We start from the raw sequence: 21,468 nt of genomic DNA, 5'->3' as shown, positions 1-21,468 counted from the left end.
ATTGTGACGCTAAGTCACTTCTCATGGACAACCCGTGAGGCGAGAAAGTCAAGGAGTCCAAAATCAAATGTCTGAGGGGTACAACAAAGACAAAGGAATAAGACAAATAGACAGTCAGAGGCAAGGTTCGGAGTCAGGTAACTAAGGTCAGAGTGCATCAAAGGCAACAGGGGTAATACAAACAAGTAGTCAAAAGACGAATCCAAGGTCCGGCAACAAAGATCAGAGAGTCAAAACACAGAGCTAACACACCACTGAGCAAGGCTACAACTGGCAATTGTCTAACCATTGCCAGTCAGCTAAATAGCCGGGTAATCACGCTGAATGGATGACAGCTGGAGGAAACCCCACAGGCCTGGCCAGATTAAACAGCTTGGTTGTCATTCACATTACTGACAGCCCAGTCCGCTCCTGCCTCAGACTGGATGACTGGGCTGTCACTCACAATACTTGACAGCCCAGCAAGCCCTTGATCCCATAGGGCGGCTGAGCTGTCACTCACAGCATCCTTAGGACACAATGGGTGGTGGAATCGTGGCAAGAATGCTCGGAAATAGAACGCTCAGTAATAGAATGCTGGGTAATAGAATGCTTGGAAATAGAACTCTCGACAATAGAACACTCAGAAATGGAACACTTGATAATAGAACGCTAGGTAATAGAACGCTCGGAAATAGAACTCTCGGTAATAGAACTCTCGGTAATAGAACACTCAGAAATAGAACGCTCGGTAATAGAACGCTCAGAAATAGAATGCTCGGAAATAGAATGTTCGGAAATAGAACTCTGGGTAATAGAATGCTCGGAAATAGATCTCTGGGTAATAGAATGCTCGGAAATAGAACTCTCGGTAATAGAATGCTCGGAAATAGAACTCTCGGTAATAGAATGCTCGGAAATGGAACGCTCAGTAATAGAATGCTGGGTAATAGAATGCTTGGAAATAGAACTCTCGACAATAGAACACTCAGAAATGGAACACTTGATAATAGAACGCTAGGTAATAGAACGCTCGGAAATAGAACTCTCGGTAATAGAACTCTCGGTAATAGAACACTCAGAAATAGAACGCTCGGTAATAGAACGCTCAGAAATAGAATGCTCGGAAATAGAATGTTCGGAAATAGAACTCTGGGTAATAGAATGCTCGGAAATAGAACTCTGGGTAATAGAATGCTCGGAAATAGAACTCTCGGTAATAGAATGCTCGGAAATAGAACTCTCGGTAATAGAATGCTCGGAAATAGAACGCTCGGTAATAGAATGCTCGGAAATAGAACTCTCGGTAATAGAATGCTCGGAAATAGAACGCTCGGTAATAGAACGCTAAGAAATAGAACTCTGGGTAATAGAATGCTCGGAAATAGAACTCTGGGTAATAGAATGCTCAGAAATAGAACTCTCGGTAATAGAATACTCGGAAATAGAACTCTGGGTAATAGAATGCTCGGAAATAGAACTCTGGGTAATCGAATGCTCGGAAATAGAACTCTCGGTAATAGAATGTTCAGTAATAGAACGCTCAGTAATAGAATGCTCGGAAATAGAACTCTTGGTAATAGAATGCTTGTCCGCAAGTTTAAACAGGTCAGTAAATAGATGATTGTTTTTTATGTAGCTGATCGATCGTCACCATTTAACAGTCTAGATCGGCTCGTCTAAAAGGCATTTGTATATTTTTTTTGTAAATTTTGATTGTCCTTTTTTTTAAATTTCACCCTAATTCTTGTATGTACATAGTTTCTGAGCTTACTGTCAGGTGTATGTGACGCGCCCCTGGGCCTGTGTCGCGCTGCGTTGCGCACGCGGGAGCTTACCCGGAGCCGGATCTGTTTAGGGTTGTAGTCTCGTGGCGGTGACCCGGTCCGTGCCCAGGGAGTCAAACTGGACGGCAGTCTGTTAGCGGTAGAAAATGGTTGATGACTACGCCACCCGTTGAATGCAGCCAGGGGGCTGCTGCTGCAGGGCAGACCGCTGAGGCCGGTGGAAGGATGGTGCAGCGTGATAGTTTAACCCCCAACGGGAGGGGTATGGCCTCAGGGCAGCCGACGTGGATGATGGGGGTAGCAGGAACCACTCAGAGACGGTATGGTAGCGTTCAGGGTCTTTACTGGTAACAACGATAGACCCTCCCGGAGTACTTGCTAGCGAACGGGGCCTGGTCAGTCCTTGAGCAGATGGGATCTCCCCTGGCCAGGCGTAGTTGTAGGCCTCCCAAGCTGACTGTACTCTTCTGGCTACCTTGCTAGAAGCTGATGTAAGTAGCCCACGTCCCTGAGTGTACCGTGTGGTGCTCACCCGTATGGCCGGTGACTCGGGGCCTTCTAATGGCTTCCGCTCCACGATGGCGGTGCTGGTCCCACGCGTGTGACCGTGCCTTCGGGCTTCTGGGCCAGAGGACCTGAAATCCCCTGCCTGACGGATTCTGCTGCTGGGTAGGAGTTAGTCCCACAGCCTCGGACTCCGGGTCCGGTAAAGAATCTTCTTAGTCAGGGCGAGCTCTGCAGCTGCCAGCCCCTGACTCCTTGTAACTCTGCTGTTTCCTATGCTGCTTCTTGTCTCCACTCTCCTTGTCTCCAGGCTCAGGCCCCAGGACAGGGCCTGCCTGTGGAGCAGAGCCCATAGAGCAGCTCTGCTCCCTGTCTTCTCCTCTCAGAACTCCCTACCCTGCCTCAGCCCCAGGTTTATATAGGGGAAGTCCTTCCCCTCCCAAGACTGGGCAGGAGGTGTGGCATGCACAGGATCCCTGACCAAAGGACCTCCCACCTGCTCTCAGACGTAATATCTCTATCACTGTGGCAACCAGACCCCTGGGGTGTCACATATGTGCTGGTGAAGTATATGTCTGACAGTGGCTAGAGTTTGAAAGCCATTTCTCCAGCAAAGGTTCCATTAAAGAAAAAAAAATACAGTATACTTTTCTTGGCAGTCGCTCTCTACATAGAGAAGGGCAGTCTGCTGAGCTTCCTATACAGATAAGTAAATACCGCCATTCATTCCAGCCAGAGAGAGGCCAAAAGTACAGTACACCTAGTGAACGGCAGGCCCACGGGAATGTCAGGCTTTGTTCAGACTGAGCAGATCCATTCAAAAATACTCCATAAAAAAAATGCTTGGAAAATTCTTGCTATCCATTTCGATGGGAAATCCACTTTCTTCTTCTTTTTTAATGAAAAGGTTTAGAAAAAAATTCTGGTAAAGAAAAAAAACAGTGTATATTACTTCTGATGGGATCCGCTCAGAATTAGGCCCTGTCCAATGAAAAGGCTGGAAGGGCAAAGTTGAACTCTTCAAAACTGCCACAAGAGAACAAAAACTTCTCAAACAACAGTATTTCTGAAGCGGTTGCCCCTTCTTAGGGGATGTGCACAACGACTTGATTTTCAGCCAAAACACTAAAAAATGCGAAAAAGACTAAAACATGTACAGCAAAGTCAGCATGGCCTGCTGAGCACGTTCCATCTGGAACCAGATATATGTATTCATTTATGCCAAGCCTCTGTAATGGAGCCGCAACCTCGCCTCATCAGCTGAGAAAAAATCCTGCTGGACATTTATTAAACTTTTTTAGATTTTTGTAGTTATTATATTAATAGATACAAGATAGGGATGTACTGAAGCAGGATACAATATATGTCTGTGTATACAATTATATATATATATATATGTTATATACACATACATACCTATATACATACACATATACAGTACAGACCAAAAGTTTGGACACACCTTCTCATTTAAAGATTTTTCTGTATTTTCATGACTATGAAAATTGTACATTCACACTGAAGACATCAAAACTATGAATTAACACATGTGGATTTATATACTTAACAAAAAAGTGTGAAACGACTGAAAATATGTCTTATATTCTAGGTTCTTCAAAGTAGCCACCTTTTGCTTTGATGACTGCTTTGCACACTCTTGGCATTCTCTTGATGAACTTCAAGAGGTAGTCACCGGAAATGGTCTTCCAACAATCTTGAAGGAGTTCCCAGAGATGCTTAGCACTTGTTGGCCCTTTTGCCTTCACTCTGCGGTCCAGCTCACCCCAAACCATCTCGATTGGGTTCAGGTCTGGTGACTGTGGAGGCCAGGTCATCTGGCGTAGCCCCCCATCACTCTCCTTCTTGGTCAAATAGCCCTTACACAGCCTGGAGGTGTTTGGGGTCATTGTCCTGTTGAAAATTAAATGATGGTCCAACTAAACGCAAACCGGATGGAATAGCATGCCGCTGCAAGATGCTGTGGTAGCCATGCTGGTTCAGTATGCCTTCAATTTTGAATAAATCCCCAACAGTGTCACCAGCAAAGCACCCCCACACCATCACACCTCCTCCTCCATGCTTCACGGTGGGAACCAGGCATGTAGAGTCCATCCGTTCACCTTTTCTGTGTCGCACAAAGACACGGTGGTTGGAACCAAAGATCTCAAATTTGGACTCATCAGACCAAAGCACAGATTTCCACTGGTCTAATGTCCATTCCTTGTGTTCTTTAGCCCAAACAAGTCTCTTCTGCTTGTTGCCTGTCCTTAGCAGTGGTTTCCTAGCAGCTTTTTTACCATGAAGGCCTGCTGCACAAAGTCTCCTCTTAACAGTTGTTGTAGAGATATGTCTGCTGCTAGAACTCTGTGTGGCATTGACCTGGTCTCTAATCTGAGCTGCTGTTAACCTGCGATTTCTGAGGCTGGTGACTCAGATAAACTTATCCTCAGAAGCAGAGGTGACTCTTGGTCTTCCTTTCCTGGGGCGGTCCTCATGTGAGCCAGTTTCTTTGTAGCGCTTGATGGTTTTTGCAACTGCACTTGGGGACACTTTCAAAGTTTTCCCAATTTTTCGGACTGACTGACCTTCATTTCTTAAAGTAATGATGGCCACTCGTTTTTCTTTACTTAGCTGCTTTTTTCTTGCCATAATACAAATTCTAACAGTCTATTCAGTAGGACTATCAGCTGTGTATCCACCAGACTTCTGCACAACACAACTGATGGTCCCAACCCCATTTATAAGGCAAGAAATCCCACTTATTAACCCCTTAAGCCCCGCGGGTGGTTTGCACGTTAATGACCGGGCCAATTTTTACAATTCTGACCACTGTCACTTTATGAGGTAATTACTCTGGAACGCTTCAACGGATCCCCCTGATTCTGAGATTGTTTTTTCGTGACATATTGTACTTCATGATTGTGGAAAAATTTCTTCGATATCACTTGCGTTTATTTGTGAAAAAAACGGAAATTTGGCGAAAATTTTGAAAATTTTGCAATTTTCAAAATTTGAATTTTTAAGCCCTGAAATCAGAGCGATATGTCACACAAAAGAGTTAATAAATAACATTTCCCACATGTCTACTTTACATCAGCACAATTTTGGAACCAAAATTTTTTTTTGTTAGGGAGCTATAAGGGTTAAAAGTTGACCAGCGATTTCTCATTTTTCCAACAAAATTTACAAAACCATTTTTTTAGGGACCACATCACATTTGAAGTCACTTTGAGAGGTCTTTATGACAGAAAATACCCAAAAGTGACACCATTCTAAAAACTGCACCCCTCAAGGTGCTCAAAACCACATTCAAGAACTTTATTAACCCTTCAGGTGCTTCACAGGAATTTTTTGAATGTGGAAGAAAAAAATGAACATTTAACTTTTTTCACAAAAATGTTACTTTAGACCCAATTTTTTTTATTTTCACAGGGGTAACAAGAAAAAATGGACCCCAAAATTTGTTGTGCAATTTCCCCTGGGCACGCAGATACCCAATATTTGGGGAAAAAATACTGTTTGGGCGCACGGCAGGGCTCGGAAGGGAAGGAGCGCCATTTGACTTTTTGATTGTAAAATTTGCTTGAATAATTAGCGGACGCCATGTTGTGTTTGGAGAGCCCATGTGTGCCCAAACTTTGGAGCTCCCCCACAAGTGACCCCATTTTGGAAACTAGACCCCCCAAGGCACCTTTCTAGATGCATAGTGAGCACTTGGAACCCCCAGGTGCTTCACAAATTGATTCGTAACAATGAAAAAGTGAAAAAAAAAAACACTTTTTCATTTTTATGAATCAATTTGTGAAGCACCTGAGGGTTCCAAGTGCTCACAATGCATCTAGATAGGTGCCTTGGGGGGTCTAGTTTCCAAAATGGGGTCACTTGTGGGGGAGCTCCAATGTTTGGACACACAGCGGCTCTCCAAACGCAACATGGTGTCGCTAACAATTTGAGCCGATTTTCCGTTAAATTTGTTAGAGGACACCATGTTGCATTTAGAGAGTCCCTGTGTGCCCAAACATTGGAGCTCCCCCACAAGTGACCCCATTTTGGAAACTAGACCCCCCAAGGCACCTATCTAGATGCATAGTGAGCACTTGGAACCCCCAGGTGCTTCACAAATTGATTCGTAATAATGAAAAAGTGAAAAAAAAAACACTTTTTCATTTGTATGAATCAATTTGTGAAGCACCTGAGGGTTCCAAGTGCTCACTATGCATCTAGATAGGTGCCTTGGGTGGTCTAGTTTCCAAAATGGGGTCACTTGTGGGGGAGCTCCAATATTTGGGCACACAGCGGCTCTCTAAATGCAACATGGTGTCCGCTAACAAATTTAACGCAAAATTGGCTCAAATTGTTAGCGACACCATGTTGCGTTTGGAGAGCTGCTGTGTGCCCAAACATTGGAGCTCCCCCACAAGTGACCCCATTTTGGAAACTAGACCCCCCAAGGCACCTATCTAGATGCATAGTGAGCACTTGGAACCCCCAGGTGCTTCACAAATTGATTCGTAACAATGAAAAAGTGAAAAAAAAAACACTTTTTCATTTTTATGAATCAATTTGTGAAGCACCTGGGGGTTCCAACTGCTCACTATGCATCTAGATAGGTGCCTTGGGGGGTCTAGTTTCCAAAATGGGGTCACTTGTGGGAGAGCTCCAATGTTTGGGCACACAGGGACTCTCTAAATGCAACATGGTATCCGCTAACAAATTGAATGGAAAATCGGCTCAAATTGTTAGCGGACACCACATTGCGTTTGGAGAGCCCCTCTGTGCCCAAACTTTGGAGCTCCCCCACAAGTGACCCCATTTTGGAAACTAGACCCCCCAAGGCACCTTTCTAGATGCATAGTGAGCACTTGGAACCCCCAGGTGCTTCACAAATTGATTCGTAATAATGAAAAAGTGAAAAAAAAAACACTTTTTCATTTTTACGAATCAATTTGTGAAGCACCTAGGGGTTCCAAGTGCTCACTATGCATCTAGATAGGTGCCTTGGGGGGTCTAGTTTCCAAAATGGGGTCACTTGTGGGGGAGCTCCAATGTTTGGGCACACAGGGACTCTCTAAATGCAACATGGTATCCGCTAACAAATTGAATGGAAAATCGGCTCAAATTGTTAGCAGACGCCACATTGCGTTTGGAGAGCCCCTCTGTGCCCAAACTTTGGAGCTCCCCCACAAGTGACCCCATTTTGGAAACTAGACCCCCCAAGGCACCTTTCTAGATGCATAGTGAGCACTTGGAACCCCCAGGTGCTTCACAAATTGATTCGTAATAATGAAAAAGTGAAAAAAAAAACACTTTTTCATTTTTACGAATTAATTTGTGAAGCACCTAGGGGTTCCAAGTGCTCACTATGCATCTAGATAGGTGCCTTGGGGGGTCTAGTTTCCAAAATGGGGTCACTTGTGGAGGAGCTCCAATGTTTGGGCACACAGGGACTCTCCAAATGCAACATGATATCCGCTAACAATTTGAGCCGACAATTTGTTAGCGGATATCATGTTGCATTTGGAGAGTCCCTGTGTGCCCAAACATTGGAGCTCCCCCACAAGTGACCCCATTTTGGAAACTAGACCCCCCAAGGCACCTATCTAGATTCATAGTGAGCACTTGGAACCCCAGGTGCTTCACAAATTGATTCATAAAAATGAAAAAGTGTTTTTTTTTTCACTTTTTCATTTTTACGAATCAATTTGTGAAGCACCTGGGGGTTCCAAGTGCTCACTATGCATCTAGAAAGGTGCCTTGGGGGGTCTAGTTTCCAAAATGGGGTCACTTGTGGGGGAGCTCCAAAGTTTGGGCACAGAGGGGCTCTCCAAACGCAATGTGGTGTCCGCTAACAATTTGAGCCGATTTTCCATTCAATTTGTTAGCGGATACCATGTTGCATTTAGAGAGTCCCTGTGTGCCCAAACATTGGAGCTCCCCCACAAGTGACCCCATTTTGGAAACTAGACCCCCAAGGCACCTATCTAGATTCATAGTGAGCACTTGGAACCCCAGGTGCTTCACAAATTGATTCATAAAAATGAAAAAGTGTTTTATTTTCACTTTTTCATTTTTACGAATCAATTTGTGAAGCACCTGGGGGTTCTAAGTGCTCACTATGCATCTAGATAGGTGCCTTGGGGGGTCTAGTTTCCAAAATGGGGTCACTTGTGGGGGAGCTCCAATGTTTGGGCACACAGGGGCTCTCCAAACGCAACATGGCGTCCGCTAACAATTTGAGCCGATTTTCCATTCAATTTGTTAGCGGACACCATGTCGCGTTTGGAGAGCCCGTGATGTGCCTAAACAGTGGAGCTCCCTCACAAGTGTCCCCATTTTGGAAACTATACCCCTCAAAGATTTTATTAAGGTGTATAGTGAACATTTTGAACCCAGAGGTACGGCACATTATTTGTTTACATTAGGTCATCATATTGAATAAGTTGTCATTATTCTTGAGCGCAAGTGCTCGCTACTTGAGTTTGCATCGGGTACTCAGGTATGCACCATGTACAGCGTGTGCTCGAGTGACATGCTCGAGTCCCTGCTCCGCATGTTTCACGGTTATTATACACCCAAAAAAAAACATGCGGGGATCGCTCGTGCATGGCAGGCAATCCCCGTAAAGTTTTTTGGCCGCGAAGCATATGGGGCAGAGACTCGAGCATGTCACTCAAATACCCACGATACTAAATGCATACCAGAGCACCCGATGCAAACTCAAGTAGCGAGCACTTGCTCTCAACACTAGTCGCCATATCGTCATCTTTTTTTCTTACTTTTGAAAAAAATCCCAACCCCAGCCCTAACCCTAGCACAACCCTAGCCCCAGCACAACCCTAGCCCCAGCACAACCCTAGCCCCAGCACAACCCTAGCCCCAGCACAACCCTAGCCCCAGCACAACCCTAGCCCCAGCACAACCCTAGCCCCAGCACAACCCTAGCCCCAAACCCAGCCCTAACCCTAGCCCAATCCTAACTCAAGAGTTTATTTTTGACGCCGTTCCTTGTGCGGTATAAGTGATTAGACGACTTTATTCTTCGGGTCGGTGTGATTACAGCAATGCCAGAATCATATGGGGTTTTTATGACTGACAGCTGTCACACACTAAAAGACGCATTTTTTGTAAAATCTAGTTTTTGCATCGCCATATTTTGAGAGCTATAATTTTTCCAGATTTTGGCAGACAGTCATGTGACGGCTCGTTTTTTGCGGGATGACTTGACGTTGTTATTGGTGCCATTTTCAGGCACGTGACATTTTTTGATCGCTTTCTATTCCGATTTTTGGGAGGCAGAATAAACAAAAACCAACAATTCAGGAATTGTTTTTTTTTTTTATTTTTTATTCTGTTCCGCGTGTGGTAAAATTGATGAGGCAGCTTTACTCTTCGGGTCAGTACGTTTACAGCGGTACCACATTTGTATCATTTTTCTATGTTTTGGCGCTTATACACAATAAAAGCTATTTTATAGAAAAAAATATTTTTTAGTATCGCTTTATTCTGAGAGCTATAACTTTTTTATTTTTCGGCTGATGGAGCTATATGGCGGCTTGTTTTTTGCGGGACGAGATGACGTTTTCAGTGGTATCATTTTTATTTATATGCGTCTTTTTGATCGCGTGTTATTCCACTTTTTGTTTGGCGGTATGGTGATAAAGCATTGTTTTTTGCTTGTTTTTTTTTTTTTTTTTTTACCGTGTTCACTGAAGGGGTTAACTAGTGGGACAGTTTTATAGGTCAGGTTGTTCCGGACGCGGCGATACCAAATATGTGTACTTTTATTGTTTTTTTTTATTTTTTTTATAATAATATTTATTGATGGGTACATTATATTTTTATTTTTGGTGTATTATTTTTTTTATTTTTTTATAATATTTTTGCACATTTTTTTTTTTTTTTTTTTTCCACTTTCACACAGTTTATACACTTTATTACTTTGTCCCACTCTGGGACTTTCACTTTTTTTTTTCTGATCGCCTGCATGGCACAGGAATGGAGCACCATCCCTATGCCATGAAGGCTGTCAGAAGTGCACAGTGTAAAGATTGCTTGGAGATGCACTGCGCATGTCCAAGCAATCTTCCTGCTCTCTGGTGACCCGGATGTTGTCATGACGACATCGGGTCGTCATGGCAACACCCGGGAAGCCTTTGCAGACTGCGCTGGAAGCCGGAAGAGGAGGTGAGTATCGCCGATCACCTCCCCTTGCCCCCGCAATGCCGCGATCGACTTCGATCGCAGCATCGCGGGGGTTAATGTGCTGGGAGCGGTGCGTGACCGCTCCCTGCACATAGTACCGGGTGTCAGCTGTGACAATCAGCTGACACCCGGCGGCGATCGCGCCCGCACAGCCTGTGTGCGCGCGCGATCGCGATGACGTACTAATACGGGTCTGGCTCTTAAGTCCCAGGGCACAGACGCGTATTAGTACGTCAGATGTTATTAAGGGGTTAAACCTGACAGGGCACACCTGTGAAGTGAAAACCATTTCCGGTGACTACCTCTTGAAGCTCATCAAGAGAATGCCAAGAGTGTGCAAAGCAGTCATCAAAGCAAAAGGTGGCTACTTTGAAGAACCTAGAATATAAGGCTATGTGCCCACGATGCAGAAATGCTGCATATTTTTTCCGCTTCTCCCTGGCAGGAAAAACGCATGTGTTTTTTACATGCGTTTTTCCCGCCAGGTAGAAGCGTTTGTCAAGCGTCTTTGCATGCATTTCTGCATGAAGGTTATCAAGCGCTTTTCCAAGCGATTTTAGCATCACATGGAAACGGGCTTGACAACTTGTTCACACTATATAAATCCATGCAACCGGCATGGATTTATAGTAGTTTGACCAAGTTAGTTAAAAAAAAAGAATAAGAATGGTAAAAAATAAAGTTTATACTCACCTTCCGTTGTCCTCCCGGTGTTATCTCCGCTGCGCCCGGTGTGTTGGGCGGCTTACGCTGTTGTGAAGGACCTGCGGTGATGTCATTGAGTCATGTGATGGGTCACATGACTCAGTGACATCATGGCAGGTCCTTCACAACAGCGCGAGCATTGCAATAGATCGGACGGAGCAGACAAAACACCGGGAGGACATAGGAAGGTGAGTATAAACTTTATTTTTTATTTTAAATTCTTTTTTTTACAGTTTCTATGGTACTCAGGTCTGGATGAGAGTCTCCTCTCCTCCAGACTTGGGTACCATCCGCACATAGAAACGCATAATATCCGTGTGTACAAATGTACTGACACGGATATTATGCGTTTCAATGCAAGTCAATGGCGGCGATTACGCTGCGTGTCCGCAAAATTAATGGACATGCTGCGGATTTTTGAGCGCAGCATAAGCGCTGCGGAAAAATCTGCAACATGGGCATTGAAAGTGCGGCTTGTCATTGGGGACCATGGGGGACGGATTACCAAGCGTTTCCCAACCGTTTATGCTGCGGAAATTCCGCAGCATATATGCTTGGAAAACGCATAGTGGGCACACAGCCTAAGACATATTTTCAGTAGTTTCACACTTTTTTGTTAAGTATATAATTCCACATGTGTTAATTCATAGTTTTGATGCCTTCAGTGTGAATGTACAATTTTCAAAGTCATGGAAAGACAGAAAAATCTTTAAATGAGAAGGTGTGTCCAAACTTTTGGTCTGTACTGTATATATATATATATATATATATATATATATATATATATATATATATAAAGAAAGCGCAGCAGCACTCCATTATGGCCAAGATACATAAAGACAATAAAACCATTTAATTTAAACTGTGTTATTACTCAATAAGCTTTACTTACAAAAAATGGAGGTTCTTAGCGCATAAATTGGCCAATTCATGCGTGCCCATCAACCACTGCAAGGTGACCTCCCATCTGATGGGTACTACTCTGCCTACATGCCTCCATTTTTTGTAAGTAAAGCTTATTGAGTAATAACACAGTTTAAATTAAATGGTTTTATTGTCTTTATGTATCTTGGCCATAATGGAGTGCTGCTGCGCTTTCTTTTTATATATCTTAGTTTCTGCAGCTTGCACCTGTTCACATTTGGGATGTGCTGGTCAGTTTTTTTGACATATATATATATATATATATATATATATATATATATATATATATATATATATATATATATAAATATATATATATATATATAATATACATACTCACACCCCTCCCCCCTGGGGCAGAGGTCGGAGGTCAGCCAGGTACAGGCTCAGCGCCGCCGCCAATCTCATTGGTACAGGTCAGCTTCTTGCCCTTACATGGATGATCACGTGAGGGGCGGTGCTTGTCTATGACATCCAATAGGAAGAGGAAACATGCAGAGCGATGGCTCGCTGGGCCAATGAGGAGTCAGTGTGAAGTAACTGACGGATGTGGGGAAGCAATGGGTGACTGAGCAGTGTGGGCGGAAGCCGCCTCGCACTCAGAGCTCGGAGAGCCGAGCACCAGCCGAGTTTATGGCTTCTGTACGCGGCCTGGTGCTGCTGCTGCTCCCCCCCCTGATATCTGCGGGGCTGAACCAGCCGCAGGACTCGGAGCTCACATTTGTGCTGCCGGCCGGGAAGCAGGAGTGCTTCTACCAGACGGCGCTGTACAATGGCAGCATGGAGGTGGAGTACCAGGTATGTGCAGGTCATGTGTCATACGTGTTACTGGGGAGATACCGTCTACTGAGACCACAGAAGGACTGTCCACTAATGTACCCCAGAGCTGCACTCACTATCCTGCTGGTGCAGTCACTGTGTACATACGTTACATTACTGATCCTGAGTTACATCCTGTATTATACTCCAGAGCTGCACTCACTATTCTGCTGATGCAGTCACTGTGTACATTACATTACTGATCCTGAGTTACATCCTGTATTATACTCCAGAGCTGCACTCACTATTCTGCTGGTGCAGTCACTGTGTACATACATTACATTACTGATCCTGTACTGATCCTGAGTTACCTCCTGTATTATACTCCAGAGCTGCACTCACTATCCTGCTGGTGCAGTCACTGTGTACATACATTACATTACTGATCCTGTACTGATCCTGAGTTACCTCCTGTATTATACTCCAGAGCTGCACTCACTATTCTGCTGATGCAGTGACTGTGTACATACATTACTGATCCTGAGTTACATCCTGTATTATACTCCAGAGCTGCACTCACTATTCTGCTGATGCAGTCACTGTGTGCATACATTACTGATCCTGAGTTACATCCTGTATTATACTCCAGAGCTGCACTCACTATTCTGCTGGTGCAGTCACTGTGTACATACATTACATTACATTACTGATCCTGAGTTACCTCCTGTATTATACTCCAGAGCTGCACTCACTATCCTGCTGGTGGAGTCACTGTGTACATACATTACATTACTGATCCTGTACTGATCCTGAGTTACCTCCTGTATTATACTGCAGAGCTGCACTCTTGATCTGCTGCTATAATTAGTGACATGATGTCATCCCTTCTCTCCAGGTGATTGGAGGAGCCGGCCTGGACGTGGATTTCTCGGTCATCACGCCGTCTGGGATCCTTTTGATAATGGAGAGGAGGAGATCTGACGGCGTTCACGCGTGAGTGAGCAGCTACTAATTTTACTTTTCCATAAAAACAAACATGACTCGGGAACTGACCCTCAGGCTGCGTTCACACATTGCGTATTTTGAAAAAGCATTGCGAAAATACGCAATGTGCCTTGTGTCTGCCAGCAAAGTGAATGGGAAATTCACTTTGCCGTTCAGACACCGTGTGATTTTACATGTCAATTCTTTACGCAGCTGCGACCCGCGCTTTCTCCTATTGTGCCCATTATAAGCGATGGAATTACGCAGCGGTGTTCACACACCTCGTAATTCCAGCGCTTTTTTATGGAGGCGCAGAAGAAACTATGGATACTCACCTATCCGATGGATGGGAGAGGCGTCTGGTCCGGTCCCGCGCTTCCAGCATCTGCCGGTGAAGCGATCAGCTGTAAGCTAACCGGCTTGTAACCGGCTTCCGGTCAGCTGATTTACAAGCCGGTCACGTGACAGTCGGCTGAACGCTTCACGGCAGATGCTGGAAGCGGCGGGACCGGAGCGGACGCCTCTCCCATCCATCGGATAGGTGAGTATCCATAGTTTTTTTCTTTTAAAGCAGTGTATGTACTGCAGCCAGAAGCTGTCTGTACATACACTGCTAGGGGAACACTCACACACGACACATAGACACAGACAGGACACACAGACACATACATTACATTACATACAGGTGTCCATGCTCCTCACACTTCATTTTCTCCTGCACCTCCGTAAAAAAACGCAGGAAAAAACGCAGTGTGTGAATGGAGGTGCTTTTTTTACCTGCGTAAAAAAACGCAGGAAAATACGCGCGCGTAAAAAAATGCAGGGAAATACGCGATGTGTGACCGCAGCCTTAGACTGGCCCTAATGGCGACCCATCCCTGACCCCGGCTGTCCATGGACCGCCTCTATTTGCTCCTTGGTTCTCTCCTAAATATCGAAATACCTGATGGGGCGACCCCTCACTCCTCCCCGTCCATAATCCTCTGTAGGGGAACTGTGACATCACCTATTGTGAATGGTGGATCCTGTGTTATCAGTCATTGTACATGAGGAGGAGGTGAGCTGTGACATCACCTATTGTGAATGGTGGACCCTGTGTTATTTACTGTATATAGAGGTGTTATCAGTCATTGTACATGAGGAGGTGAGCTGTGGCATCACCTATTGTGAATGGTGGATCCTGTGTTATCGGCTGTATATAGAGGTGTTATCAGTCATTTATTCGGGGAACAGATAGGGCAATCTGACACAAAGACAGGGATCGTCGAACAGTGTGCTGCCTACCTAGCGCTCGAGTCCGGAACATCGCTGATCGGGTTGACCGATTACTGGGAGGGGCTGGTGAGGACCCAGCGGTCATGGTGCACATTGGCACAAATGACAAAGTTAGAGGTAGGTGGAAGGTCCTTACAGATGATTTCAGGGAATTAGGCTGCAAACTGAAAGCAAGGACCTCAAAGGTGGTATTCTCTGAAATACTACCGGTACCACGTGCCACGCCAGAGAGGCAACAGGAGATTAGGGAGATAAATAAGTGGCTCAAGAACTGGTGTAGGAAGGAGGGATTTGGGTTCCTGGAGAACTGGGCCGACTTCTCAGTTGGCTACAGACTCTACGCTAGGGACCGGCTGCACCTTAATGGGGAGGGTGCAGCTGTGCTGGGGGAGAAAATGGCTAGAAGGTTGGAGGAGTGTTTAAACTAGGCATTGGGGGGGAGGGTATTCATTTTATAGGTGGGGAAGATAGTGCAGATAGTGACCTGGGCACAAATAAAGAAATTGGGGGTGGGGTTAGAACAGTCAATAAAGTAAGAAGGAATAGAGGTACAGAGAGATACATAAAATGCATGTACACTAATGCCAGAAGCCTCACCAACAAAATGGAGGAGTTAGAATTAATTTTGGAAAATAATTATGACATGGTGGGGATATCTGAGACGTGGCTGGACGAGAGCCATGACTGGGCAGTTAATTTACAGGGCTATAGTCTGTTCAGAAATGACCGTACAAACAAGTGAGGGGGGTGTGTGTTTATATGTAAAATCACCCTTAAAACCCATCTTGCGGGAGGATATATGTGAATATAATGAAAATGTAGAGTCCCTGTGGATGGAGATAAGGGGAGGAGGAAAAAATAATAAATTACTGATAGGGGTTTGTTATAAGTCTCCAAAAATAATGGAAGTAGCGGAGAATATCCTCGTAAAGCAAATAGATGAAGCAGCGACTCAAGGAGAAGTCATTATTATGGGAGACTTCAACTACCCTGAAATACATTGGGGGACAGAAACATGTAGTTCAAGCAAAGGTAATAGGTTTTTGACAACTATGAGAGACAATTACCTTTCACAACTGGTTCAGGACCCAACAAGAAGGGGGGCACTGCTAAACCTAATATTAACCAACAGGCCAGACCGCATATCAAATATACGAGTTGGGGGTCACTTGGGTAATAGTGATCACAAAATAATACATTTTCATGTAACCTTTAATAAGATGTGTAGTAGAGGGGTTACAAGGACACTAAACTTCAGGAAGGCAAATTTCCAACGGTTGAGAGATTATCTTAGTGCAATAAACTGGAATGATATCCTGAGACATAAAACTACACAAAGCAAATGGGAGACATTTATTAGCATCCTGAATAGGACCCATGCACAATATATACCCTATGGGAATAAACATGCTAGAAATACTAGGAAACCACTATGGCTAAATAGAGCTGTAAGGGGCGCAATAAGTGACAAAAAGAAAGCATTTAGAGAACTAAAGCAATTAGGTAGTGATGAGGCATTAAATAAATTCTGTAAAAACCAAATCAAGGCAGCAAAGATTGAGGCAGAGAGAATCATTGCCAGAGAAAGTAAAAATAACCCCAAAATATTCTTTAACTACATAAATAGTAAAAAAACTAAAAAATGATAGTGTTGGCCCCCTTAAAAGTAGTCTGGGTGAAATGGTGGATGAGGATGAGGAAAAAGCCAATATGCTAAATGATTTTTTTTCAACCGTATTTACACAAGAAAATCGCATGACAGAAAACATGATTAGTGATAACAAAAATTCTCCAGTAAATGTCACTTGCTTAACCCAGCAGGAAGTATGGCGGCGTCTAAAAATCACTAAAGTTGATAAATCCCCAGGCCCGGATGGGATACACCCGCGAGTACTGCAGGAATTAAGTAACGTCATAGATAGACCATTATTTTTCATCTTTAAAGATTCCATAATAACAGGGTCTGTACCACAGGACTGGCGTATAGCAAATGTGGTGCCAATATTCAAAAAGGGGACAAAAACTGAACTTGGAAATTATAGGCCGGTAAGCTTAACCTCTACTGTGGGTAAAATCCTGGAGGGTTTCCTAAGAGATGCTATAATAGAGTATCTGAAGAAGAATAACCTCATGACCCAGTATCAACATGGGTTTACGAGGGACCGTTCCTGTCAAACTAATCTGATCAGTTTTTATGAGGAGGCAAGTTCCGGACTGGACCAAGGAAATGCAGTGGATGTTGTGTATATGGACTTTTCAAAAGCTTTTGATACAGTTCCACACAAAAGGTTGATACATAAAATGAGAACAATGGAGATAGGGGAAAATATATGTATGTGGGTTAAGAATTGGCTCAGTGATAGGAAACAAAGGGTGGTTATTAATGGAACACACTCAGACTGGGTCTCAGTTAACAGTGGGGTACCACAGGGGTCAGTATTGGGCCCTCTTCTTTTTAACATTTATTAATGACCTTGTAGGGGGCATACAGAGTAATATTTCAATATTTGCAGATGACACTAAACTCTGCAGGGTAATCAATACAGAGGAGGATAATTTTATATTACAGGAGGATCTATGTAAACTAGAAGCTTGGGCTGATAAATGGCAAATGAGCTTTAATGGGGATAAATGTAAGGTAATGCACTTGGGCAGAGGAAATAAAATGTATAATTATATGCTTAATTGTAAAACACTGGGCAAAACTGTCACTGAAAAAGACCTGGGTGTACTGGTGGACAACAAGCTCACGTTTAGTGGCCAGTGTCAGGCAGCTGCTGCAAAGGCAAATAAAATAATGGGATGCATTAAAAGAAGCATAGATGCTCATGAGGAGAACATAATTTTACCTCTATACAAGTCATTAGTGCGACCACACTTAGAATACTGTGTACAGTTCTGGTCTCCGGTGTATAAGAAAGACATAGCTGAACTAGAGAGGGTGCAGAGAAGAACGACCAAGGTTATTAGAGGACTGGGGGGTCTGCAATACCAAGACAGGTTATTACACTTGGGGTTATTTACTGTGGAAAAAAGAAGGCTTAGGGGTGATCTTATTACTATGTACAAGTATATGAGGGGACAGTACAAAGACCTTTCTACTGATCTTTTTACTCTGAGGCCAGAGACGGGGACAAGGGGGCATCTTCTACGTCTGGAGGAAAGAAGGTTTTCTCATAATCACAGACGCGGATTCTTTACTGTAAGAGCAGTGAGACTATGGAACTCTCTGCCACATGATGTTGTAATGAGTGATTCACTACTAAAATTTAAGAAGGGCATGGATGCCTTTCTTGAAAAGTATAATATTACAGGTTATATATACTAGATTCCTTGATAGGGCGTTGATCCAGGGAACTAGTCTGATTGTCGTATGGAGTCGGGAAGGAATTTTTTCCCCAATGTGGAGCTTAGTGTTTGCCACATGTTTTTTTTTTGCCTTCCTCTGGATCAACATGTTAGGCTATGGGTTGAACTAGATGGACTTAGTTTTTAAGGTTGAAGGAAGACTATGTTAAAATGTTATTGTACATGAGGAGGAGGTGAGCTGTGACATCACCTATTGTGAATGGTGGATCCTGTGTTATCTACTGTATATAGAGGTGTTATCAGTCATTGTACAAGAGGAGGAGGTGAGCTGTGACATCACCTATTGTGAATGGTGGATCCTGTGTTATCTACTGTATATAGAGGTGTTATCAGTCATTGTACAGGAGGAGGAGGAGGTGAGCTGTGACATCACCTATTGTGAATGGTGGATCCTGTGTTATCTACTGTATATAGAGGTTTATCAGTCATTGTACAAGAGGAGGAGGTGAGCTGTGGCATCAACTATTGTGAATGGTGGATCCTGTGTTATCAGTCATTGTTATCCTGTTTGTGATGATAATGAGACTAATGACATTTTTTCTGTACAGGACGTATGAGTCTAGTATTAAGCCTAGTGGCCATCATGGAAATTGCAGGATTTCTGTTTTTATGTCTTTTTATGATGTACTTTTTTTTTCTCTTATTTTTTATATTTAACATGAAATCCTGCTGTAACGACATGTTGATTTCTGATGACCTTCCCCGTGCAGTGTATTTTATTCTTGGTGTTAGAATGTAATATCTTTTTATTTGGAGTATTTTATAGTTTTTTTTATATATGGTTTGTGTTATTATTTGCAGGGTGGAGCCCACCGAGGCCGGAGATTACATGATTTGCTTCGATAACTCGTTCAGCACCATCTCGGAGAAATTGGTTTTCTTTGAGTTGATCTTTGACACTCAGCAGGGGGACGAGGAGCCAGACAGCTGGGCGGATATAGTGGAGCCGGACGAGCTGTTGGATATAAAGATAGAAGACATTAAGGTAAAGCTAAAAATATATTCTTGTATCAAAAAAAAAAAAATTCTCCTCCCATGTAGACCTCATCATCTCCTCTATTCCTGGTAGGACTCCATTGAGAGTATGAAGTCCAGGCTGGAGCGTAGCATGCAGATGCAGACCGTCCTCCGAGCCTTCGAAGCGAGAGACCGCAACCTTCAAGAGAGCAACCTCGACAGGGTGACCTTCTGGTCGGCCGTGAACCTCGGGGTGCTGGTCGTCGTGGCCTTCCTCCAGGTTTACATGCTGAAGAGCCTTTTTGACGACAAGCGCAGGATTCGGACGTAGTACGAGGAAGACCCTCCACCCTTCTTCTGGTCGTTTCTGATCTTTACAGTCTTCCACCGGAGCCAAGGACGACATCCCGGCTTACACAACCAGATCGATGTAAAACTTGGGGAAAAAAAGTTGCAAAAAAAAAAAAAATCTAAAGCACAAGAATATCTGGGATGGTGGTCACGACCTTAATAAGATGCAGTCGGGGTCTTTCTTGTCTTTACCGTTGAATTTAAGAGGTCTTCTCATTTCATCACTGTGATACACTAACCAATGATTCCTCACATGAGCCACACGATCAAGAAGTATCGCCATCGACTGGAAGATGTCTCATGTACGTCCGTAGAGACATTGGCCTGACCACATTGCGGAGTGATAATCCAAGCATATTGCAGTTTTTGAACTTTTCCATTTTTTCTTCTCCTGCTGTAATCTAACCCCCAAACCAATCGCCTTAATTTTAATCTTTTTTTTTAAATTGGTATCCTTACAGGTTCCCGGCGTTTAAAAACGTGTCAGGATTGTCTTTCCTTTCACAGCTTTCTATAGCGGCTCTGTGTACTCCAAGCTGTAAATGATGCAGCTCTTTCTTCCCCTCTCCAAGCAAGAAGTCCCAGCACCATCTCAATCCACCAAAAGCTGCACTGTTGGCCCTCCCTCCTCCGTCTCTGTCGGGGCCCCATCTTGTCTGCTTTAACTACCAGGGGTAATCATCTCACCCGCGGGGTACAATTTGATAACAAGATTACCTGTACACAAGAATGACAATCCAAAAGCTAGTTCTGTGTGGAGAGAGGTTTGCGGTGCTATTATTTTGTACACTGTAGTTCTACGGTACTTTTTTTTTAAACACAAATAACGTAACAGGGCTGCGTATAACAATAAACTCTCTGGTGAGTAGAAACAATCAGAAGGTTCTACACCTACAGCAGCACTAAGTATTTCAGCAAAGGCCCATGGAAGAAGCTCCCTTCAATAGCAATAAGAAAACGAGGCCTCCCTTCCCCCATGTTTTCCATATCTGCAGATCCTGTTACCAGCCACAAGAGGCAGATGCCTCATGATGTGAATTTGCACCCCCGTGTGGACACCAGCAGTGCTGCAGATAAATCTCACCAGTGAGCTACATTTTGGATTCTGAGATTTTGCAATTATGAGATTTTTTTTTATATAAACTGTGTTTTAATTACTGATCGTTCTCACCTTATTACATTTTGTCTTATGCCACCTTCATTTCATGTTGACGCTGCCATGGGGCGGTCGGGGCAGAGCAGCAGCGGACGGGGATCCCTCTTTGATATTACCATAAACCATATTGCTGCTAGGAAGGAATTTTTGTATTTTTATAGCTACTCCTCAGTGCCTACTCGGCCCACAATAGTTGTTTTTTTTATGTGGGTTTTGAGAAGCGATAAAACATGACATTTACTGTTTTTACTATGTTGTATTATATGGAGAGAAGCCGCAGAAAGCGGTGCAGGGTTAGTATATATGGTATTGTGTGTGGATCTGGCCAGGAGACTGGGAATTAAAAGACAATTATGTAAAGGTAAGAGAATTGTGGTCTTGGTTTTAACTTAACTACAAATTGTGTGACCTCAGTTGTTCCCAGATTACTGTGTACTCGTGCCATCCCCATCTCTCCTGATAACCCTGCCGCCATGCTGTGACATCAGTCCTTTTAACACAATGATATCTCATTGT

General features: G+C 43.8%; 1 protein-coding gene across 1 annotated transcript; it reads left to right on the top strand.

The window, feature by feature from the left end:
* The first annotated feature begins 12,631 nt into the window (after positions 1-12,631).
* TMED1 (transmembrane p24 trafficking protein 1) lies at positions 12,632-20,609 on the top strand. Its single transcript, XM_073654209.1, has 4 exons — positions 12,632-12,899; positions 13,756-13,853; positions 19,290-19,473; positions 19,558-20,609. The coding sequence occupies exons 1-4, from the start codon at positions 12,735-12,737 to the stop codon at positions 19,774-19,776; spliced, it is 666 nt and encodes a 221-aa protein (XP_073510310.1). The 5' UTR covers positions 12,632-12,734; the 3' UTR covers positions 19,777-20,609.
* Positions 20,610-21,468: the final 859 nt, after the last annotated feature.

The sequence above is a fragment of the Phyllobates terribilis genome, unplaced genomic scaffold, assembly GCF_046119375.1.
Source record: "Phyllobates terribilis strain yellow unplaced genomic scaffold, ASM4611937v1 Scaffold_11__3_contigs__length_659146591, whole genome shotgun sequence".
NCBI lineage: Eukaryota > Metazoa > Chordata > Amphibia > Anura > Dendrobatidae > Phyllobates > Phyllobates terribilis.
Note: the sequence above shows the minus strand (reverse complement) of the source record. Positions and strands in the feature narration are given on the sequence as shown.

What these genes read in the sequence shown, in the direction of transcription:
- TMED1 (XM_073654209.1), top strand. Translation starts at nt 12,735, where the DNA reads ATGGCTTCTGTACGCGGCCTGGTGCTGCTGCTGCTCCCCCCCCTGATA. An exon ending in GCATGGAGGTGGAGTACCAG is followed by an intron (nt 12,900 to 13,755) that starts GTATGTGCAGGT and finishes CCTTCTCTCCAG; the next exon opens with GTGATTGGAGGAGCCGGCCT. An exon ending in TAAAGATAGAAGACATTAAG is followed by an intron (nt 19,474 to 19,557) that starts GTAAAGCTAAAA and finishes TATTCCTGGTAG; the next exon opens with GACTCCATTGAGAGTATGAA.